General features: G+C 52.8%; 7 protein-coding genes across 7 annotated transcripts; 2 read left to right on the plus strand and 5 right to left on the minus strand.

Annotated features, from left to right (window-relative positions):
- Positions 1-785: 785 nt before the first annotated feature.
- On the minus strand, positions 786-1882 carry BO86DRAFT_387692 (J-type chaperone JAC1). Its single transcript, XM_025671656.1, has one exon. The coding sequence runs from the start codon at positions 1836-1838 to the stop codon at positions 1035-1037; it is 804 nt and encodes a 267-aa protein (XP_025529754.1). The 5' UTR covers positions 1839-1882; the 3' UTR covers positions 786-1034.
- A 241-nt stretch (positions 1883-2123) lies between these two features.
- On the minus strand, positions 2124-3906 carry BO86DRAFT_397854 (putative pre-mRNA splicing factor; the record flags this gene model as incomplete). The annotated part of the gene is made up of 3 exons (XM_025673515.1): positions 2124-3613; positions 3689-3722; positions 3865-3906. The coding sequence occupies 3 exons, from the start codon at positions 3904-3906 to the stop codon at positions 2124-2126; spliced, it is 1566 nt and encodes a 521-aa protein (XP_025529755.1).
- Positions 3907-4559: 653 nt separating this feature from the next.
- On the plus strand, positions 4560-6268 carry ppmA (type 2C protein phosphatase PTC7; the record flags this gene model as incomplete). The annotated part of the gene is made up of 2 exons (XM_025669743.1): positions 4560-5961; positions 6007-6268. Exons 1-2 carry the CDS (start codon positions 4853-4855, stop codon positions 6266-6268), a joined length of 1371 nt encoding a protein of 456 aa, XP_025529756.1. The 5' UTR covers positions 4560-4852.
- A 1522-nt stretch (positions 6269-7790) lies between these two features.
- Positions 7791-9958, minus strand: BO86DRAFT_417501 (PWWP domain protein; the record flags this gene model as incomplete). Its single annotated transcript, XM_025675031.1, has 5 exons — positions 7791-8395; positions 8452-8683; positions 8764-9139; positions 9211-9679; positions 9796-9958. 5 exons carry the CDS (start codon positions 9956-9958, stop codon positions 7791-7793), a joined length of 1845 nt encoding a protein of 614 aa, XP_025529757.1.
- A 1781-nt stretch (positions 9959-11739) lies between these two features.
- BO86DRAFT_36060 (phosphatase PAP2 family protein) lies at positions 11740-13578 on the minus strand. The gene is made up of 3 exons (XM_025669821.1): positions 13012-13578; positions 12415-12949; positions 11740-12330 (listed from the first exon to the last, which is right to left on the minus strand). Exons 1-3 carry the CDS (start codon positions 13399-13401, stop codon positions 11915-11917), a joined length of 1341 nt encoding a protein of 446 aa, XP_025529758.1. The 5' UTR covers positions 13402-13578; the 3' UTR covers positions 11740-11914.
- A 2432-nt stretch (positions 13579-16010) lies between these two features.
- On the plus strand, positions 16011-20816 carry BO86DRAFT_335020 (coma-domain-containing protein). Its single transcript, XM_025668867.1, has 8 exons — positions 16011-16553; positions 16641-16678; positions 16740-16777; positions 16836-16915; positions 16973-17055; positions 17130-17621; positions 17844-17884; positions 18293-20816. The coding sequence occupies exons 1-8, from the start codon at positions 16302-16304 to the stop codon at positions 20551-20553; spliced, it is 3285 nt and encodes a 1094-aa protein (XP_025529759.1). The 5' UTR covers positions 16011-16301; the 3' UTR covers positions 20554-20816.
- A 74-nt stretch (positions 20817-20890) lies between these two features.
- On the minus strand, positions 20891-22671 carry BO86DRAFT_358454 (uncharacterized protein). Its single transcript, XM_025669744.1, has 5 exons — positions 22218-22671; positions 22041-22096; positions 21890-21949; positions 21538-21693; positions 20891-21400 (listed from the first exon to the last, which is right to left on the minus strand). Exons 1-5 carry the CDS (start codon positions 22535-22537, stop codon positions 21228-21230), a joined length of 765 nt encoding a protein of 254 aa, XP_025529760.1. The 5' UTR covers positions 22538-22671; the 3' UTR covers positions 20891-21227.
- Positions 22672-23617: the final 946 nt, after the last annotated feature.

Genomic DNA, 23617 nt, shown 5'->3' on the forward strand with positions numbered 1-23617 from the left:
AACTGGGTCGAAAGAGCGATAGTCTGGCTACGTGGGCAATCGTGACGGGGGGGGAGATGTAAAGCAGCGAGTGGATTGACCGCCAACCTCTTCACGACGGTCGTCTTATCGCGCGAGCCACCGGGAAAGAAAGCTGCTCTGCGTCCCGGAGGGATCGGCCTGGTCATCCGAGCTCTGATCAGTCCTTGTTGTCTTTCTGTCTTTTCCTCGAGGTTGGCCGAAGGAGGGGGTGAAGGTTTTCCTGCATGGTTTGCAAGATGCACCGAGTGGGGGAGGAAATGTGCTCTCTCCATCTGGCCTCTCGTCTGCGAGTTCACTCCCCCTTTTCGAAGATCAATCAAAAAGATATTGCACCCTGCCTGCATGTTCTCACGCGAGACAAGGATTGAAAAAAGACCAACCAGAGGAGAGTTGGAGGGGCTGGCGAGGGAATGATGAGTTGTTGCCCGATGGATCGTTTGTTCCCAGCCTTTCTTTTCGTTTTTCGAGACCCAACGGCGGTCAACCCACGCTGGTTCGGCGTCCGGGGCCTGCAGGGGTCCTATTTCGGTCTGATATGGTCTTTGGTTGATAATCCTCCTGGAAATTTAGTGCCAATGTCAGAGAGGCCATGATTCGCTTTGTTCTTTCCTCTCCATGGGAAAAAGAAACAGACTCGCGGGATTTGCGTTTGAAGATCACTTTAAGTGTACTCTGCCGTGCCCTAACCAGTGACTGCACCATGCATGGAAACTGGTTACTTCGAATGATCGAAGCACAACACTAAGTTTTCAAATGAACTGATTTGATCTAATCTAACAGTGACAAGGTGTGATTCAACAGGCCACAGTCCCTACCAATAAGTAGACAACAATGACCACATACCCCCCGCCTTCACCACAACCAAATGGCACAAAGAGAGGAAAAGGTATCATTAATCCCATCAACACCATCTATGTCTATTCATCCACAAAATACCAAGGGAGGCATGGAAACTAGAGAGAGTAGTATACACAAGATAAACACATATTGTATGGATCCAACCCCATCTTCGATCAATGTACCAACCGAATCTCTCTCGTCCCGGGCTCCCACTCCCTCAGCCCTTCCCCAACACTATACCAGAACCGCAACTTGACACACTCGGTCCGCGCCGTCTCGATATCCCCACCGTCAAAGGCCTCCTCCAAGGCCCGCACGCACTCCTGGACCCGCTGCTCATTCTCCCGCTGCAACTCGCGGATCGTCTCCTCCGCCCCTGCGTCCGCCCCGACCTCTTCAATCGTCTCCTGTACCTCCATCACCTCCATGAGCGTCTGCGGGTCCAGCGCATGCTTCGTCGCCCCATCCTCCGCCGTGACGTCGATCCCGTGCATCTCGCGGAGGAGGTACTGCGCCCGCTGCAGGGGGTCCAGCAGTGTGCGGTATGCCTCGTTGATCCGCGCGGACAGAGCCTCGGCCTGCTGCTTCTGCGGACCCGAGGGGTATTTGTCCGGGTGGATGCGGGCCTGCCATTGGAGGAATTCGCGGCGCAAGTCCGCGGGGGAGATCGAGAACGGCGAGTGCGGTGGCGGGCCGGCGGGGAGCGTGTTCCGGAAGATCGTATAGTGGTTGGTTATGTCCGGGATCTCTGGGCCGGCGGCTGAGGTAGAGGACGAGAGGTAGGAGGGTGTAGTGAAGGAGCGAGTAGTGCTGGTAAGATTGGGAATTTCAAATCGTCGTAGTGGCGACGGTGAGAGCCGGAGATGGCACCGGGGATATGATATGGTTGTGGTAGATGAGCGCTGAGAGGCAGCTTGCAAACTGCTCTTGGAAGCTCCAGCTGAGAGTAGTCGTCCGGCTATACGCGTCGTTGCCATGATTATCGACAGGAAGAGATGGTAGATGAAGATGAGCAAAGAAGTTGAAGCTTCTTACTTCTCCGGGATTCTTGATTGATAATGGATAGACGGCCGGTTTTGCCCGCGGAATCGAGCGGGCGGTGAGATAAGACTTGAGGATTGTGGCTCACCGCCTGCCATGCATGGTGGAATCTGAAGACTGATTATCAGAATGATATCCTCACCAGAGCGCACTCCTACTGCCATGATACATAGCTTCGTAATTATTGTTATGTGGTCGTATATAGTACAGTACACTCAGGCTCATTCGATCCCCCAAAGCTTCACTGTCCGGTCGTGGCCACAGCTGGCAATCCATTGCGCATCCGCACTGATGTCGGTGCTAAGCACGTTGCCGGAGTGCCCACTGAGACTCTTCACCAATGACCAGTCATCTGCACTGAAGATGTTGACGTTCTTGTCGAAGCCACTGCTCACGAAGAATGTTCCCGATTTCTTTGGCTGCATGGGCCCTGGTGTCTCGCTGTCCACCTCCATGCGGCCCTCCGAAGGTAGGATGGAAGTGGCTTCGGCGCCCTTGTACCATCGCAAGTCGGACACGACACTCTTGTGGGCGCCGATGCCTCCGGTGTTGCGCACTTGCCGCAGATCCCAACACTTGACCCATCCGTCTCCAGACCCGGACAACACCCGGTACCCGTCGACACCCCAGTCCAACCCGTAAATCTCTCGAATGTGCCCCTCCAGAATCATCACAGTTCGGCCTGTTCGTAGATCCCAGATACGTCCGATGCTGTCCAGGCCGCCGCTCGCCATGAGTGAACCATCGTTGTTAAATGCCACTGCGTATACCTCACGCGAATGGCCCTCCTGTAGTAACAACTCCGCCGTCGTCTCCACATCCCACAATCGCCAAGTAGTATCGTAGGAGGCAGAAGCGACATACCGGCCAGACGGGTGGAATTCAGTCCGACAGACACGACCACTATGACCGGAAAGCGTCGCCAGCGGCTGCTCCTTGTCCAGTGACCACAGACACACATTGCCCTCGCCGCCACCTGAGACCAAATTCACCGTCGATTCCGAGGCGGTAGACGTCGCACCGGGAAACCAAGACAATCCACCAACCCTATCTGCATGTCCCTTAACAGACCATTTTTCTTCGAGGTTGGGCACCGTCAGCAATTTGATACCTCCTCCCCAGTTACCAGTCGCAATCATCTGCCCGTCAGGCGAGAAGCGACAAATGCTGACAGGTCGGTCACCCGCGATTTGGGAACCGTAGAGGTCAAATTGATGCAGCTTTTCCTTGATCGCTTTGCGATGTTTGATATGGGTCCGCAGAGGGATGGTCGATTCTTCACGCAGCCGGGCGACACGGGCCTTTGCGCGGGGAAGGGAGAATCGCGCAATCTCTTTCCGCGCCTTGAGAAGCTCCTCGGAGCCCTCTGTGTAAAACTCCTCCTGTTGCTCAGCCTCCTCATCCTCGTCTTCGTCGACTTCAGTTGTCCCCTCTCGCATTTCCACGTCGCCCTCAGCCGCCGCCGCCTCCTGTTTCTCCGCAAGATCGGTCAACAGCTCGCGCAAGCGGTCTCTACGATCCGCAGGTCCTTCGCCAAAGAGTGTGATTGGCTCGCCTAGTTCACGTAGTCGCGCGCGCACTCGAGTGTCGTCAGTGGGGACCGCCATCGCAGCGGCTCTCCTCTTGCGCTCAAACTGGGATAGGATGGCAGAGGCTCTTTCCGCCGGGATGCCGGCTGCAGAAGAGGGAAGGTCATAATTTCGGTCCACGGCTGTATAAGAAGATGGGACGTCAGCTTCAAGACGGGGTTCTGTCAGTATTCGTAAGGGCTACAAGCGATACGTACGTATATTTGCTAGGTCAATGCCCATATCCGTGTCCTGCAGTAGGAATGAATGTCAGTCAATGCGCCCAAGTAGACACAGTCGTCCTGTGAGCCGAAGATAGCGGAAGTAGTATATTCAGTCTGAACCAGACAGCAGCTGAGACGGGGGAAGGGGGGGGGGGGGGGGATGATCCTACCTGCGCCTCCTCCACGTACGCCTGTCGCGATGGGTGCATCATGATGGGCGACGAGATGAGGGGATTAGCCAAGAAATGCCCTCTCGATTAGACCAACACGTCAAAAGATTATCAATTCAGAACTGCAGTGATGGAGACAGTGAAGGTCATTTATACCAGAGATAGGGAGTGTAAGTAATAACAAAAGAATCTAGAGAGTTAAGAGGGAAGAAGAGGCCGAAGTTGGAGAGGAAGTGAAATGGCGGCATGTCCGTTTTGCAGAAGGCGGCGACAAGGCAAAGCAACCCGCCCGGTCAATCATCAACTGGAATCCCATCAACAGTCTCCATCCAAGTCCAGTCGCGCAGCAACTTTGTCACCTTCTTAAAGCTCTCTTGCCCATTCTAGGCTATCTCTCAGAAGCCCCCTGGAAGTGCACTGAATGAGCTTTTTCGTCCTGAATCGGCTCTGAAGACTGTCATGAACACATTCTGTGAATATCATGGCCCACTTCCGCCATCATCTACTATATTAATCAGGGTAATGAGAGCTGCGCTCAGGATCGTTGACCAGCCAACCAACATCTGTCAACATTCTTGACCTCATGTACCTAGACCTCCTCTTCATAAGTACTATTCGATCGCCGTATCAAAGCAGAAGCTACACTCGACGACAGGCTAGATGAGTGTCTCCAGCATGCCTCGCCCATCGTGAGGCGGTCGATGACGAGGGCGGGCGGTCACAGCAACTGCCGGCCTTTTGGCCCGAAATTTCCATCGGTTCTTCGTCTCTTCCTCTCAAACTCTCCCACTTACTTTTCTTTGTCTGTGTTTGTCGAGTCAGCCGGCGTTTTGGAACGGTTACCTTATTCCCTCTCCACTCCTCTTTGTGTATCTCACGCCAGGATCCGATCTCTGCTGGACGTCGCCATCGCCGACCGCTCGACCCCCTGTTACTGCTGGCCCAGACAGGATAGAAACTCTCCGGCTGCAATCCGGGATCTTTGCTGATGATCGCGTTGGCCTCCCACAGTAGAGCCTGCAGTTTGGCCTGCAGTAGCCTACACACCGTCGTCCGTGATCAACTCTTGGCCTCTTTTGCTACCGCAAAGAAATCGTCCCCTCGTCGATTGACCTCCCGGTCATCCTTCTGTCTTGCTCCCGTCGCACGAACTCCGCCGTCTGCCGATTATCGCCGAGCTTTCCATACAACCGCGCCGCTATCCTCTCAATCCTCCTCTCCTCGTATCTCTTACCGGGTCGCCGCTTCAGCCTCCGGCAAGGGCCGTCGCTTCCATCCGGCGAAGAACTCGTACGACTTCAATCCCGACCTCCACCCGGCAATCGGCGTTGCAACAGACACTCAAGATCCTGCACTGCGAAGGAAAAGGAGACCCGACAGCGGCGAGGATGCATTCTTCGTCAGCAAGGTCGGAAATGGCGACTCCGGGGCCATCGCATTCGCCGTAGCTGACGGAGTTGGCGGATGGGCAGAATCCCGCGTCGATCCGGCGGATTTCTCTCACGCCCTCTGTGGCTACATGGCGCAATCGGCCCTTGCCTGGGATGCACCAGCGGAGCAATTGCGGGCGAAGCACCTTCTCCAGGTGGGCTATGATCAGGTAGTAGCAGACAAGTCGATTCCAGCCGGTGGCAGCACCGCGTCCGTCGGTGTTGGCTTGGAAAATGGTCAGATTGAGTTGGCGAATCTCGGCGATTCCGGCTCGGTCCTTCTTCGACTCGCAGCTGTGCACCATTACTCGGTGCCGCAAACTCACGGGTTCAATACTCCGTACCAACTCAGCATCATCCCTCCCCGGATGCGCGCCCAGGCGTCCATCTTCGGCGGTGCCTTCCTTGAAGACTTCCCGCGCGACGCGGCCGTCACCAACCTTCAGATGCAGCACGGAGACGTCCTCGTGTTAGCCACCGACGGAGTCTTCGACAACCTCAACAACCAAGATATCCTCAAACTGGTGTCCAGCCGCATGGTCCTTACGGGCGCCTGGACCTCCACCGAGGAGGCCGGGATCCAGCCCTCGGCGGATCTGCACCAACTCACCGGTCCCGAAGGCCTGGCGCCGCTTCTCCCCGCATCCTCTCCCTCACCCTCCACCTCGTCGACCTCCTCCACTTCCTCTGCTTCCTCTTCCTCCTCCGCCAGCACATCCTCATCCAGTAAATCCGCCTCCCCAAACGCCCGGGACCAAGTATACAGCCTCCAATCCTTAATAGCAGCCACCATCGCCGGCGAAGCCAAGCTAGCAAGCATGGACGTGCGTCGCGACGGGCCCTTTGCCAAAGAGGCTCAACGCTATTACCCGGGAGACTGGTACCGCGGCGGCAAGGTCGACGACATCTCAGTCGTGTGTGTCATTGCGGTGGAAGAGGGATACTCCGGCCCATCCCCGTCAACAGCCAACTAGTCCCTCCTCCACATCCCAACAACCTCTTCCCTTCTTTCTCCGCCCAACAAATAACTATTTCATGATGGCCCTTCAACCCATCCACCCATTCCCCCCGGCGTTCGGTTCACTGCAAAACAAGATATACAGCATCTATATACGGATAGAAATCAGTTTACCATCCATACTTTCCACTAATTACCCCCCCACCCCACATTTGGTCCTCGGTCTTTTTGGGAACCCGGCGCTGGGCATGCTACACACACATACATACATATACCTATTTTACCTACGGAGTATTCTATCTCCCCTTGCGTCCATAACTACTCACATGGAGTGTGGTGGTGTCCTTTGTTTATAACCCCCTCCTTCTTTACTTTGTCTTGTCTATACCCCAACAATAACAACAGTGATCAATCCATGCGGATCGAGACGAGCTTTCTTTTCTATGTTCTTTGCGAATTACAACTCTGGTGGATGGAGAATATGTCTTTTGGATTATTTGTTAGCCATTCGCGTAGCATCGCATGACTGTACGGCGGCATGGTCTTCTGGACGGAGAGTGCCGTTAGGTACATCCCAGCAATTGCCACGAGAGCCAGCCAGCCACCTACATCTGTATTCTAGATGTTTGGCACGACAGACATCAAAGAAGAAAGAAATCCGACTTCATTGGGCCGAGAAATTAACTTGAAACAACAATGGACTGCATTCACACACGCACACACGCACACACGCACCATGTCCCCCTTTGGGGGGAAAGACAAAGTCAAAATCACTATCAAAATCCTGAAATAAACCCCCCCAGGACCAGGTAGATAGAAGAACAACCCGTACACAGAGAGAAAGAAACAAGGGGTGGGTCTGAATACACCACCCACCCAGCCCCGCGCAACGAGAGAGACTACCAGATGCAATGGAAACACCCCGGGCAGCAAGATAAAGTCGTCAAGGACAAAATCGGCCAGCGGAAAAAGAAGCAGGCACGAGAAAGCAAGCAGGAGCCAGGTCTCTGGAGGAATAGGGCGGGATCCGCTAGCCCAAGAACAGCACAAGATTTCGAATAAGCAAATTGAATGCGCTTGAGAGCGAACGATGAGACGTCGGGAAACCTCAAGTTCATCTTCCGCGACTTCTTATCAAACCCACCAGCCGGAGTCGATGTAGTCGAGTCTTACTCTGGTCGGAGAAGTAAGATAAGCAAGGCTTCTGGAGAAAAATGTACAAAACCCAGGAGTACAGATCGCAATCGAATATTCATGGGAGCAAGAGAGAGATGCACGTTCAACGGCTATTTTTCATTTCGCTGTCAATTTTCGACTCTCATGGGCATTGGAATTCCAAAACAAGAAATGGTAGACTGGATGATAAGCAACAGAGAGGGGTTGTAGAGACAAATAAGAAACGGTGACGACACAAGATCCCAAAGGCTAAATAGTAGGAGAGGTGCTGCACAGATGGAACAGGATGTTCAGAAAAGCCTTGCGAAAATCAGCGGGAAAGCAAATAAGAGGCACTCATAAACAAAGACGGTTTTGTTCTTTTAAGCAGCTGCCTCCGCAGGCTTCTCCTCTGTCTTCACTGCCTCTGCAGCCGACTTCTCTTCGGCTGTCTTCTCATCTTCCTTCTCTGCCGATGTCTCTTCGGCCTTCAAGGTGGGTTTCTCAACATCTTCCTTGACCGGCTCGGGAGCATCTGATTTCTCCCTTGCATCAGCATCAGTCATTGGCTCGTCCTGGGGCTCAGATTTGCTCTCCTTGGATTCATCTTCTTTCTCGATTTCGGTATCGGCCTTGACGGGCGTCTCCACGCTGCTCTCCTTGTGAACGCCATTCGCCCTGGGCTTGTCCTCTTTGTCCTTGTGCTCAGAAGGACCGGTGGTGTCAGCATCAAGAACATTCTTCCACTTGGACAAAATGTTGATGGCGCGTTGGCGGAACTGGAATTCCTCGTCCCGAGGAATAGAGCTGAGCTTAACGATCATCTTCAACACCTTGTTGATCTTGGTCGCACGAATGATCGACACTTCCAGATCAGTGTGCTTCTCCAGTTTGCTGAAGTAACCCGACATAGCAGTCATCTCCTCCTCGGCAGGTGGGAGTTCGCGGGAGATGAAGCCCTTCTGAAGCTTGTGGCGGATGAAGAGAACTACGTGGTGTGAGCAAATCTTCCGCCAATCACGATCTTGCAATTTGGGCACTTACTCTCTTTCTCCTTCTTCTCCTTGAGTTCCTCCTGGTTGACCTTCTTCTCGGGTTCCTTGGAAGCCGGACGAGAATCTTCGCCTTCATCACTTGCAGCAGCCTTGCCGGCCTTCTTGGTGCTGGCGGTTTGCTTGGCCTTGCTAGAAGCAGGAGCCTTCTTTACAGACTCATTGGTCGGGGTTTTGGGCGTCGTCAACTTCAATTTAGTGGTGGTCTTGGGTGTCTTTGCGGGCTGTTAACGACCGCGAAGGGAAAGTGTCAGTTTGTGTTACCTGCCGCTGTGTCGTTCAAATGGATCAGTCCCTCACTCACCTTCTCATCAGCTGTAGTATCAGCTTCAGCATCCTTCTTCCGCTTCTTGGAGCTCTTCGGCTTGTGTTCCTCCTCATCAGCATCCTCCATCTCGACATCTTCGTCATCAACGACGTCCATGCTCTTGCGCTTGCTCTTCTTTGCTTCTCTGGCAGCTTTAGCAGCGGCCTTCGCAGCGGCCTGAGCTTCCTTCTCCTCATGTTCTTGCTCAAGCGCACGCTGGTGGTCGGCCAGAAGCTCCTTGAAGTGCTGGAGATCGTGACCTTCACTACCGACGGCATAGGCAGACAGCAACAGTTTGCTCTTACCCTTCTCTGATACTTCCTTGCAGGTGGCAGGATCGAGAGGGGTCAGGTCTGTGTTGGGGACCCAGGCGCTAAAGCGGTGTTAGACAGATCACGGCGGAGGGAGCACAATTGTAAGGCAGAAACGCCAAGCGTTACTCACAATTCATTGGTCTCGAAGAACATGACCGGGAAAGTTCGCTCGTGCGCGCGCTTGCCACCTTCAGCGTAGTCCTCTCTGATGGTCCCATCTTCACGCTGAGCGGTCACGGGACGCGTTTCCAGCAGAGTCTGAGGAAGCATCTCTTCATCACAAATAATGGAAGGCCATGGTGGGTAGCTCCTCAGACGCGCGAGGAAATAGTCACCAGGTTTCGCGTCGAGGTGCAGGACGCGAACTTGCGACTTCTTTCTGCTCAATGAACCTCCGGTAGATTTGCGCCGCGAGGCGGATGATTTCTTGGCCGAGGCGGGTGTTCCGTTGGCCTCCGATGCTGGGGCGGCTTTGGCTTCGGGCTCTGCAGGGGAGGCTGCGCCATCGGCGGGTTCCTTCGCGTCGACAAGCTCAGAGGGGGTAGCGGGCTTTTCAGCTTCAGTTGTCTCTTTTTTCTCCTCAGAAGCAGACGCAGGCTCTATATGTGGGTGATGGAAGATGTTAGGAAGTGTCACATATACGAGGGCTTGGCTTGGTTGGAGATCCCTTGTGGAGAATCAAGCCAGCGCAAGCCAAGATCAGACGAGTATTTACCTGAAGACTTCTCATCCGAACCATTGGGTTCCTTCTCTTCCTTGTCCTTGGACTGCTCTGGCGCCGAGTCCACAGGAGTGGATTGGGTCTCGGCAGGCGCGCGCTCGACGGACTCAGCAGCTTCGGGAGCGGGCGCGGAGGCAGCAGGAGACTCCTCGGCCATGATGCGCTAGGGATCAGATGACGAGTCGACGGATGAGATAATATATCAGTAGGAGATGAAGATAAGAACCTTCCGATGATAGAATGAGATGGGGTGGGAAGGGGGGGGTGGGAGGTCGAAGTGGGATTTGGTTGGGGGGAGGGGGAAGAGTGAGGTGAGTGAGTGAGAGGGAGGGAGAGAGAGAGCGAGAGAGAAGTGGTGGAGAAGGTCGCGACGCCGGGAGGCGGGAAGTCGAACAACGCGTTGCACTTCTTGGGGGGAAGGGAAAGCGACACTGCCAGACCGCAAATGACGCAAACACTTCAACAGCCACAACCTTCTCAAGACTAGAGATCAACCACAACGGTCGGTCGCGCTGGTTCGGATGTCAATCAGATAGACTCTATCTGAATCACGAAGCTTTCTTCGGTCAAGCTGCTGTAATAGCTGTGCTTGTTGTAGTGGAGTAGTCGAGTGCTAGTCACTAATTCTTCCCGAGGTCACGGCACCCGAGGTCACAACACGGCTCTGAACGATAGATAGGTGTAGATGAAGCTATCGTGTTTCAGACAAGATGGTAATCAGGGGTCGAGGGACGATGATTGTGTCTGGGGAAATTCTGCCGGTTCACGACTGTGACGCGAGCACACACGCACACCACCAGCGGCACGAGACGATCTGCCAGCTGCTCGTAGACCGTACTTGCTGCTGCACTACCGACTTCAACACAACAACGACAACAGCACGCGGATAAGATCGTGCTTAAATTAGGCGGCGGGTGGTGGTCCTTCTGCTGAAGTTCAATAGTCGACGAGACCGGATATAGACGGAATCGCTGTTGGTGGCAGTGGAGGAGTCCTTTCCCAGTCTGACCAACCTCGTAGATTACTGCCTCCCTCGGTAGACCCAAAGACTCGGGTGCAAGTGGCAGTGAGGAAATCTGGCTGAAGAGTTTAGAAGGTGATGCAGGAGTAATAGGGAGGTTGCGGACTTACCTGGTGGCACCCTCGTCAAGCCAAGAGCGACTGAACGCGAAGAGGAGGTCGAGCAACACCGAGAAACCCCGCGGTCGCAAGGATCTGCTCTGCAAGGTAAAGAGCAGGGAAATTCACCACGGCTCACGTAACAAAGACAGAATGTCTTATTTCTATCTACCGATATGATTGATGAGGAATTAGTGGACAACTAAGAGAGCAAAAAGGAGTGATGGGGTTGGGTTTGGACGTGAGGAAGGGTGGAAGAAGAGTAAGTAGTAAGTAGAAGTAGTAGCAGAAGTAGTAATCCATAATGGTCAATCAAGAATGGAGAAATCTCCCTCCCCAGACCATACAAACTACACACGCACTATTCATTCAGATTCCCTCCTCCATCCCAAATATCACACCAGTTCACCAATTTACCACTGCACAGGAGATTTGAAAGCTTTCACTGAGTTGAAATTCGAGATCTCACTTGCAGTCACCAAGCGACCCGTCTTCATTATCCTGTCCCGGCTATCCTTATATACTTCTCCAGATGAGCCGGAGAGATGTTGTGGTATCGACCCCACCACTCCTTCCCCCATAGCACACATTATTGGCGCTGGAGATATGATCAACTTTCAGTCCTTCGAAATTCTATTCGGCTAATATGCGCAAAACCACTTGTCTACCGCCAATCATGTCCATGTAAGGTCTAAGCTCGTACAATCACGAGTAAACAACAGAAAGAAAGAAAAAAGAAAGTCAGGTATTCATACTTGCATTATTTCCTAAGGAAACTTGTATATACTCTGAAAGGACTGCGTCAATTGCAGTGACATTGATGGACGTAATGAAACGGCCAAATAATAAATTGAGGAAGCATATTAGCGGGGAGTCATCGAGGTCATGGTTCGGAGTGGGGTTCATAGACATTAATGTTGCATATGCAAGGGTATCATCAAACTCTAGGACAGGCAGAGTAGGCAGGAGGGGATCACCCCCGACTGTCGCTGCATTAAGGGAGAGAGGTGTGTTCGGAAATGCCATCGTCGACCCAGCCGACTGCGTCTTCGAGTCCGTCCGTGGTGTTCGATGCCGGCTTGTGAATACGAACCACCCGCAGAAAGTAATCTTCCAGGGGTAGCAGATTCAACAGGATTCCGTTGAATCTCCATCCGAGAGCACATACCGTTGCACCGGCAATCGCGTCCAAGATAAAGTGGTTCGCGGTGGCAACGATAGCGGCCAGAATCACAAAAGGATAGGCAAACCCCAGAGCGAGACAGCCCAGCCGACGCCACGAAGGAAGTTGCAGCTTCAAAGGACCAATGGCCACGCGGGTGCGGCGACGCTGATGTGGCGGCAGCGGGATGGTCATGATGGTGAGACCAATCATAAGGGAGTAGCCAAAGTGCAACGACGGCATGGCGGCTAGAATATAGTCAGTGACATCGTGCAAAACTAGCCCAGGATCCATTGCTGGACTTCAAGACCCATCAAGACCACAAGACTTACCATACTGATTGCAGAAGCGATTCTCGGTCCAGACGCTGCCCGCCCCGTTGACTCCGTGCACAGTATCAACAAAGCCGTAACTACGGCCCAAGGCTGCGTCTGGCCCCTTCGCGTCCTTGTCGCTCAGCAGACGAGGCGGCATACAGGGCCACAGAGTGAAAACCACAAAGGCAAGCAGGTTGCACACGGCAAGAGTTCGACGCCGGGCCTGGTATAGATGAGACCCCGCGGGTGAGCCGCTCACAAGCCCGCGCGGTTTTCCTGGTTGCGACTCATCGGATCGGTTCCTTGTGATGGTGAAATAGTAAAGCCAGACGAGAAAGGCGATTGTTCCGGGAATGTGAATGAACGAATAGATCCAGTTGGTCCAGGTCATGAGAGTGGGATGGCGGAGAAAGTATTTTTGGATCGAAACCTCCCAAAACAAACCCAGTGCCTCCTCGATTTGTATCAATCGTAGCGCATGTTTGCGCGCCACATCGACCGTATCATCTTTAAGAGTGACAGCAGTGAAAGCCCGACCCAGCTGATATGTCTGTTCCCAGTAGGTTAGTCTTCCGGTCTGAGTCCCCAGCAGGTATCCGGGTTCAAACATACCCAGTACACAAGCGCCCAGTACCAGCACTCGACAAGAAAGGGAAATTTGCGGAGCAAGCGACTGAGTAACCGATCATGAAAAACAGTGGTGTCTGGAGACGTCACTTCGAAGGTCGAGTTGAAGAACCCGATTTGTCTCTTGCGCCAACCGGTCTGGCCGATCTGCGGGAGCGACGAAGAAGATGAAGAACGGCGGTTCAGTAGAGTATCCTTGACAGTTGGGGTCGACACGCCGGACTCAATTGCGCTAGGAGAAGAATCACGCGACACGACATTGGAAGTGCGACGAGGTCTCCGGGGAGGAAATGACCCTGTACTTCGGTTGATCCAAGTGCCTCCGAAGAGGAGGACGATGACGGTCAGAGGTTCTAGAATAGCCCCTGCGCCCATGATGAATGGAGGCGGAAAAGGAATGCGCTGGTCAGGCTAGTGGCGGAAGAATGATCCAGGACCAAGAGAGAGGAATAAGACTAATTTTCTAGGCGAGGCGGATGGAGGGAATGTCGTGGTTCGAGATGATGAGCGGCTGTGATAGAATAAGCGGCTGAAAAGAAAGGAAGTTAAGATGCGCGAGAGGGTGCTAGCATTATAGGTACAGGTATCGAGGGACTCGGGAGGAAAGGTCAGAGAAGAAGGGATGTGATTTGAAGCGAGGTAAGCTGTAAGATGAGAAGGATGGGGGAAAAGGAAACTGGGAAAGATGTCACGCTACCTGCTGGTTGAGTCGCTGATTATGTAGGTATGTATGTACAGTATGTACGGGAGGGGTATTCATGTAGGTTGTAGGTACCTAACTTCCACTTACGTAGTCTGGGCACTTCTCTTGGTTCAGGGCAAGTCCATGCTTTAAGTAACTTAGTATTTTAAGTATAAGAAAGTCAAAAGGTAAGAAAGAGCTTTGAACTTGGCGAGATAGTACGATACGTACTTGGACCCAGTCAAGTTCCAAGTGGGGGGTGGGGGGGAGGAGAAGGAGGAGGAAGGGGAACCATGCGAGGTGAAAGAAGCTCAATAACAAGAACTGCTCACCCAAGCAGAAAGAGGGAGGCTTGACCGGTAGCTATTCTGTGCATATGTCGTGACAATTAACACATGCTGGAGCCAGGGAAGGGCAACCAAGGAAAGCAGGCGACCGCTATAGATTAGCGGTTAGGAGTTATCGGAGCTACCGGAAGCCGGGTGTTTTTTTTTTTTTTTTTTTTTTTTCTTTTGAGACATCGGGTTTCCAGACCCTAGTCTACCTTGGCAAGGTAGTACTTGTATATGACTGGCTCGTCCTGGGTTGAGTGAAGAGATTGTGATAGATTCCACCTTCTATGGGCAATAATGAAAAGTACAAGTCATATCTCTTATTGTCCGGGTTCATGACTCTCGGGCTTGCTTTGTAGGACTACCCGAAGTATAACCACAATTGCAATGGGGAAGTGACTGGAGCTATGATCCATCCATGATGATGGCCAACACATCTCGAGTAGTTCAGCGGTGAAAGAATCTCCAACTGAGTAAGGTATGTTGTGAATGGATGGTCAGCCCTAAGTACATACCTCCCTGTAGGATACCCAAGTAGTACTAACTAGTAGGTAAGGTACTCGGTATCGACTAGTAACCTTATAATACAGGACGTACTCATGTAAGCTGGTCGCCCCACTGCCAATCCGAGGAAAACGAGGGAAGCAACCAATGGTGGGTGGAGCGGGATCTTGCAGCAGGGCAGCTGCTTTTTTTTCCCCAAACCAGGTAAGACGTCACATGGCTGGGTGGAGGGATTACTCACAGTGCTAATTGTTGATTTGTGATCCTCCTCAATCCTCATCATAGCATTGCATGCCCGTACATATATGTATCTCGTATAATTGCACTGTACCTATAGTATAGTAGTACAGTATGTACATATGTGAGGTTGCAGGCGTGTACGAAACTCGACCCAGTAGCAGAGAGAGAGAGGCCTATGCGTCGATCAGTGAACATCACCTCCCCGGATTGTTCAGCCTTGTCCAGCCTTGTCTTGCCCAACAGTACTCACTGGTACAGTACTGTAAGTACAGTACTACTACAAATACTCATGGTCACCCAAGTCAACTTCGCTCAGTAGTCGGCAGTTTTCAAGCCACTCAATCCGAACAGTGCCTTGCTATCGACTCAATTACTGTACTCGCCTGAAGCGTTCCAGTTATTGCTGTTACACATCGGACCAAGTTACCAAGTACTTTACGTACGAGGGAAAAACACCCGTGCTTATTAGCGTCTGCATCTTTACCGAGTGCGTACAGTACGTAGCAGATGATTTTTCGCATCGGCCGCGGCTGGAGCCACTTGGTCCGCTTCCGAGCGCCCGCCCAAGCTTGGCAAACCGCCAAAACTACCTCCGAATGGGCAAATCCCCAAAGGCCCTGCCAATGCGATCGGATGGAGGATAAGGCCTTGTGTGCATTAATAATGTCAAGTGTCGGCATCGGAACTCAGCTCGTCCGCTCCCAGTTTCCGCTGACGCCGAACTCCGTGCAAGTGAAGCTCAGTCAGCGGTTATCTCTAAGTGGTTCCATCCTGAGAGTGAATCACGAATCCATCCGGGGATCGAACTATTCTTGATTGATCATGGATCCATGATTCCAACTGGTTTGATTGCCAAAACCGGCTCACCACCAAGGTTCAGTGCCGCGGCCCAGATCCGAATCCGTCGAAGACCCTTCGTTCGGCCTTACTGACTAATATTGAAAAGATTGACCCGCCCTGATGATCCAGGGTGCCTGCCAAGTACAGCATTTCAGCAGGAGAACCAAGCTTGTTTCTCGTGAGAAGTACTTAAAACAATTGGGGTAACTTCATTAAACTTGCTACTTATCATCTGATACATTATTAAAAGGAGCATATTTCCTTCAGAGCCAGGAATTGGTCGGGAAATTGTCCCATACTAATGACGTCACGCTATCGTTAGCTGTTATTGTTAAACAATCGCCACTCTTGTTACACTGTGCTCCTTGTCCGAGGGTTTGCGGTCTCCTAATCCAAAGAATTCCAGAACTCTTGGATCAGTGTTCACTGGGTAGAGAAGCCCCAGACAATAGATTGACATGCCCTCGAGCCAATCACCTCCTGCCTCTCACCAAGGAGGAGGATGAGATATTGTTTACGTCAACCTTCAACCTCGGTCCGCTAAATTGAGCTGCAACCAGTACCCCGTACAGTATTGACCACAACGCAATTGATTGTTGAGCACTTCACCTCTCTACTGCTGTCACTTCGCAATAGAGAGCCTTAGCCTTTCTGTATATTCGATACTCACCATCATAATGTTTACATCGCTCCCTCGCGTCGCTCCTACCTTCTCTTTGCGAAGTAATATCAATTTTGCGTTGCGGCAGCTCCCTAGCGCCTCGGCCTCGGTGTCGGTATTGCCTACAAGATGTTCGTCTTCCACCACAAAGAAAGAGATCACACTGCTCCAGGATAAGAAAAATGGATTCGGGTTTGCACGGTCAAATCCCAGACCACCCAAACCGAGAACCAAGGGCGTCACCGAGATCAGAGGCCCATACTATACTGTATGCCGACTACCAAGCCGTAGTCCTTAACATATTTGGGGTGCTATGTGCTTCTAAAGACCCATAAGGAGCTGATTAGAAGTACAGGTCATGGGGAAACGATACCTAGCAGATGTGCTGGAGACGTGAGCCGTTCGACCGTGTAAACATTGGAGAGATTTTGCTGCTGACAACTACCACCGAAAGCATGGGAACCCATGTGGACGGCTTGAAGTTTGCAGGAGGTAATCACCTCCAGCTACTCACCTTGCTCAGACGATAGAGGCTAAGCTAGTCAAATAGGGTCGTTCTCTCTCTTTCCAGAGAGACCATTGAGGGAGTTGATCGATCTCGCTCACGATCACGGAGTCTATGTCTCCACAGTAAGCCAGAATAGATGATATTGTTGTCTTTCTGAGTGCTAGCTAAACACTGGTTAGGGCGGTTGGGCTGAGCATCTACTCACGCATCCCGATGCAAACGCCGTGTTTGATAAGTACCTTCGCAAGTGCAAGGACCTTGGGTGCGTATACTCCCATCTAAACGAGGCCAGCTACCCGTCTCTTCGACACGTCTAATCCATTATCTCTACTTTAGGTTCGATGTCATCGAGCTCTCATCGGGCTTTTTATCTATCCCAGAAGAAGACTGGCTCCGCCTTGTTGATAAGGTCCACTCCTACAAGTTGAAAGCGAAGCCCGAGTTAGGGATTCAGTTTGGTGCGGGGGGCGACACCCCCGCGGCAGGGTTGGAAGCCATGGGCACGTCTGATCCGTCGAAGCTGGTGAACTTGGGCCGTAAATTCCTCGACGCAGGCGTCGAGCGCTTGATGATCGAGTCGGAGGGCATCACGGAGAATGTGGAGTCGTGGCGGACCGATGTGGTATCGAAGATCATGAAAGAGCTTCCCTCGGAAGGCGTCATGTTCGAGGCAGCAGACCCGAAGGTCTTCAACTGGTACATTCGAGAATTTGGCATTGATGTCAACCTGTTCGTCGACCACAGTCAGATAGTGCAGTTGTCGTGCTTGCGCCATGGGATTTGGGGCACGGCCGACACCTGGGGGAAGGTTGTCTCTTTCCGACCTGAGTAATGCTGTAATGTGAGGTTAATGGCACGGCTGGTCGCGGTGTTTAGTAGTCATATTTGCACTATACGTGCATCTGGTGAACAATGGTCCTTCTGCAGATTGTACGCCATATATCGCGTGTCCGAAAGGGTAGGCCAGTCACGATCATGAATCCATGATAGCTTGGGAGGTAAAGGAGAAGTTGATCGGGGGAGCGCACGTCATTACCCGATGTAGCCAAGTTCGCATCGTGCAGCTGAGTCATGCACGGAAAGATCCATTAGTTATCCGTTATCCATTATCCATGATCCATGATCCATTTTCCCCCCCTCTTCTCTCCGTCTGGTTCAAGGCTCCTCCGCCGAACCCCAACTTTCCACCGCAATTCGGGGAAAAAAGGCAATGCTGGCTGTGCTGTCGATCTCGCTTCCCAGCAAGCTTTCACGCGTCTCACTGGTACAGGACTCTCCGTCCACTGCAGATTGCCCGAGCTAGCGAACAGGAGATGTTCCACGCCACTGTTGACTAGTTTAGTCTGGGTTTCCAGCTTAAGCCCATCACTAGCCGATCTAGTTAGCTAGCCTGCTGCTTACGCCCAGAGCCTAAAGGGATCCTCACTTTTTCCCGCCTGCCTGCCTGCCTTGCATCCTTTCTCTAGCGCCATCCCGCGCATTCGACTGCTCGAATCAAGCTTCTCTGAGTACATGCTTCATTATGCCGCGGGCAAGCACGGCTCCCGGTGCTCGACTCCGGTGCAGAAGAGCTTGCGATAGTTGCAAGCGACGGAAGCAGAAATGCAACGGAGAGCAGCCATGTACAATCTGCGTCCAACGTCGCAAAGAGTCCGAATGTCATTTCTCCGACAAGCCCGCTCGCTTGCTCAAGCCAAGCAACAACAACCCGAAAGAGACCATGCTTCTCAGCGAACACCTCGTCCCAACCCCGCAGCGGCAGACGGCCATGGACCGACTTCTGAACTCGCTCGAAGACCGTAGTGCAACCTTGGAACAACAGGCGACGGACGATAAGGATGGTACAGCTCCGGTGCCAAAGGTGGCTAGGCTTTTGCGTGACGGACAGGGAAAATTCATGTACATTGGTGATTCTGCAAGCTTATCCTTCTTACAGAGTGTCCGTCGCATCGTCTCCTCGTCGATCGGCCGCTGTGATTTCACGGAAGATAACTCGCGACATTCAATGCTGGAGGCTTTCCAAAATAGTTCTTCGACACAGACAGGGCCCTTGATCGCGCCTCCCAGCAACGAGGAGGCTCAGCGGTTGGCGCGTCAATACGTTCTTGCTACCGGCCCACTCCTAGACCTTTTTGATCTCAACGAATTTCATCCGCGCCTTGCCAACTGGGTGGGAAACCCCACTGGTGACGAAGACACGGTCAGCTCGATCTTCTACCTGGTGCTCGCGATTGGCGCACAGGTGTCAGACACCAACCAGAACCTGGCAGAACAATACTTCATCAGTGGACGTCAATTAGCGTTCTCTGCATTCACTGAAACCCCTAGCATCTACACTATTCAGTCCTATGTCTTGATATCCATGTACATGCTTGGTGCATGTCGGCGCAATGGCGCGTTTATGAACCTTGGTATCGCGCTCCGGGCGGCGTATGCGGTCGGCATCCATAGGAAAGATGCAAATTCGCTGTTCTGCACTCGAGAGCGACGGGCCCGCGAGCGCGTCTGGAAGAGTCTTCGCATGATGGACCTCTACCTCAGTGCCTCTTTAGGACGGCCGCCGGCTACCTTGGACTTCGATTATGACCTTCGCGAAGATGGTCTTCCGGCGGATCAACAACGTCTCGAACCTGAAGAACAGTTATCTTTGACCGTCGTTTCTCTGTGCCGCATCTTCGAACGGATTTTGACCGAAGTCTATATGCGGCAGGTAGTGTCGATCACCGTGGCTGATGCTATCTCGAACCAACATCGAACCTGGGTCCGTAACCTGCCTATGTTTCTGCAGGTGCAGACGGAACGGCTAGAATCAAAGAATCTAGAAGAAACCTTGGCCGCAGCACATGTATTCGGGTCGTACTACTGGTCGATCATTCTTCTGACTCGTCCGTTTCTTGTTTTTCGGGTCTCGCAATATGTGCGAAGTAAATCCGACTCTACAAGCTCCGGCGACACCAGGGCCACCAATTCCCGTATCGCGCTCTTTGCCGACGCATGCGTCTACTCAGCCTTACGAGGTCTCAACATTGTGGATGGCCTTGCTCGATACAGCAATCTCCCCCGCAGGTTGCCCTTCCTGATCAACTCCGTCTTCAACTCAGCCGTAGTGCTAGGCGCAGCATTCTTTGCAGACTACGACAACCTACTCCCGCTGGAGGAAGGGATGGAAAAGGCCGAACGGTTCCTTGGCTTGTTCGTGCCGCATGATCCTCATGCATGTCGCTTCTACCAGATCATCAAGTATCTCCGTGCAGCAGTGGCCGAGTATGTCCGTCGACGAAATCGTCAGTGGATGGAGCGCCGTAGTCGTCAAGTGGACCAGCTTTTCGGCCAGGTCGGCACTACGGACGAGCCCTCGGCCGCAGCAGACGCCAATACTCCGTCAAGCCGACGCGGCGATCAAGCAGCCGTCTTGTCACCGCTCTCTCCTGAGAAAGTGACCGGGGGAACAGCCCTACCCCATTCCTCCAACATAACTACCGCCACCCCCGCGGCTCCAGGCCAGGTGGATAACGACATTTGGGAGACCTTGTATGGCACCCAGGGCGCACCTCCTCTTCCATATGATACGGCCGTCTCTACGCTCACCACGACGGGAATTCCCATCGGTTGTTCCCCGGGCGGGACCATTCCGTCCGGTGCTTTACCTTCTGATGTCCCGGGTGGCCATACGCCGCTGTCTGATGTGATCTTGCCGGACAATGGCCTTTTGTATATGGCGGAGGATCTTCCCGTGTTCGGACTCTGGGAAGACGCTTAGGTTGGGGGATCTTGGCTGTTTCGGCCGTACAATCTTTTGGTGCACACTCCATTGAGTGTACAAATTCGCCAGCGCTCTTCCTATCTGTCTATTAGGACAGGTTATTTACGACATCTTCATGAACATAGCACGCCCGACTCCCATCATCTGGCGTTTCTGGATCTCGAACCTGGCGTTCAGACGATTAGCGTTGGGGTTGATTCCATGTATATCCTATTTATCTTTACTTCTGTCTGTACATACCTACCTTCACGCAGATAGCGAATCCATGCATTTACATAGTGGCCCGTCCTGTCCTATTTGGAAGATCATGTGATAATCAAATCAGAGCATCAGGCTCGGATCTGGGTCCAATCAACGAACTCGGAGCCGTGATGTCTGGCCACATACAATCGAACTCCAACAGCAACAGCCAACCCTGCGAGCCGCGGGAATTCAGAAATCACCAAATGTCTAAGAACGAAGCACACGCCCCCCATCCAGTCTTCTCAACACCCCTCCCAGGGTGACAACATATTCCAGATGACATACCCATCCCCTCTTTCAAGTCGAACTCTCCCCGCATTCACCCCTACACAACTCCCTCTATTATCTCCCACCAACCCAAGACACATCCCAACTCACGATGCCCCCCTCCCCCCTTTGCCACACAGCACCACCCGAGAAAGGTCCCCCTAGTGCTTGGCCGTAAAATCATCCAGGGGGATAACCACCGCCGCCGCATGCCACGTGCTGCCCCCGTCCACGGTCGAGAACCCAGGCGGACTGGTCGTCGCGCCCACCAGGGCCAACGTCTGCCCGAACAGCGGATCGGCCTCACTGAGGACGATGGTGAGGTTGGTCCAGCCTACCGTGCAGAGATAGTCAGCTATCTGGGAATAAAACTCCACGTGTGCTTTCCCCTCTCCCCCTCCCCCTCCACACGAACAGGATATACGAACAGTGAGGGGGTAAAGCGGCAGGAGCAAGAGTGGGAAAACGCACGGTAACTCGGCAACGAGCCACACGTGCCCGAGCCGGTGTAGCATTCGTCGGCGGAGTAGAGGTACCGCAGGGGGTTGGAGAGGGGGTCGGTCTGGTGGGAGACGCGGTGGCCGTCGACGCGGACGGATTGGTGGACTTGGTTGTTGTGGACGGTGACTGTTTCGCTTCGGGAGTCTCCGATTGGGGAGGTTGGGTTGGTTAGTTCGATCGATTGATGGTTCAGTCGGTCAGGAGGGTTGGGGTCTTCTTTTACTCTCTTCGCTGACACCCAACCAAACCGTAAAGATGGGAAGGAATCGGAAGGAGTCTGAAGGGAGGGAGGGAAAAAGGGGGGGAAAAGGGACCAACTGACTCTCGAAATCGACCGGCGCATCCCTCGCCACGGGCACGTACGCCTGCGCCACTTGTCCGGCTAGCATGAGGCATGAATCAGCGATACCGTCTCGAGAAACAGTTATCTACTCACCCGGAGACACGGCATAGAGAAAGGGGAGGACACTCACCAGACGTATACGTACTCGCAGCCACGCACCACTCGTCCGCACCAGCCGAGCAGCCCCTAAAGCACAGACGAACCACACTCCATATCAGCGTCCCCCCATACGGACAATCCCAGCCCTAACGCACACGGTAGATACAGGGGCCACAGATCCTGTAGACACAACACGACAGAAACATACTGGGACTTCTGATCCGGCGACCAATTGAACAACGGCTGGTAGAGGCTGTTGCTCGCGTCACCCTGCGTGGCCGACACCCCGATCCAGATGGAGGTCCAGACCTCGTCGCGGGGGTCAGTCACCGTCGTCCCTTGGGGGACCCCAGGCGCGGCGATCGAGTACGTGGCTTGGGTGATCTGGCCGTGGGCCGGGGGGCCCATGGAGAAGCCGGAGCCGAAGGTCCAGGAGTCGGGGCTGTAGGCGGCGGTGTTGCGGAGGGCGATGGCGAGGGCCAGCGCGAGGGCAGCGGTGGTGTATGTGTATGTGTATGTGTAGCGCATTTTGCTTGTTATCGATCTTGAAACTGATAGGAATCAGACAGAAATCGATTGGATTAGCATGGTTGAAGAGAGAAAATATGGAGTGAGAACCAGTCAAGGCCCTAGAAATTAATGACAATGACACTTGACGAGAATGAAAATTCAGAGAATGAGACTCGGTTTGTTGATCAACAACCTTCTCGAAAACCGGATGGAGGCCAAAGTTAATTGGGGTTTGTTAGGGCAAGTCGAGCAGCTCAGCTATAGTGCTGCGGGAATATAAACTCAAGTCCTTCGGGTCTTGTCGTCAGGGACTCGGGTGCAGCTGCAGGTGTCTCCACCATCAGAATTAAGCTCTGTCTTGATATGCCTTGAATCGAAACATGACTCCTGAAGTTGCTCGACGTTCTTGGTATGGAGTGGTTGGCGCAATATGTCGGATGGGATGTAAAACCAACCCTCCCCTACTATCGTCTTCTGTTGATAGGCTCTCCAGCCTTGGGTAAACTCCAGACTTGTTTATTTATATCTGCGGAAGCCGCACGACTAGGTTGATTTAGCATTCGCCACTGACTGGACGGAGGAATGCCGCCCACCGTACCCTACAATAGATCAACATCTTGAGTCGTTCATAGATGAACAATCTTCCATATTCTGTCTGACCACAGCTATATGTACCGTACATGAATGGCAGAGATGGAAGCGTGGCAAGGGGGAAACCAGAACAGGGTGCCCATCGGAGGGAGCCACGAATCAGACTTTCGCGGAAGACAGCAAACCACATTGGCAAAAATAAGATCAAGTCAAAGGTAAAGGAAAATCGGATAGGGAACGCAACACCTCCAATCAGTCAAGCAGAGACACAGACCATAAGACAGGGCCAAATAGCACGATCATGAAAACAGGTGAGAGAAGAGTAAAGGAAATCAGAATCATATATAGAGAAAGGCGGTTGGTTGGTCGAGCGATCAGTCTCCATCTCTTGAGCGGGCAACTACTGTCCATACATTAAACAGGAGTGTCCTTTGAAAGACAAGTGACTGGCATCGAGCGTCCAAAATTACATAGAGTCCGGCACCAAGGTGCGAGACTAGAATTCTA

This window comes from Aspergillus japonicus (genome assembly GCF_003184785.1).
Source record: "Aspergillus japonicus CBS 114.51 unplaced genomic scaffold BO86scaffold_12, whole genome shotgun sequence".
NCBI classification, from domain to species: domain Eukaryota; kingdom Fungi; phylum Ascomycota; class Eurotiomycetes; order Eurotiales; family Aspergillaceae; genus Aspergillus; species Aspergillus japonicus.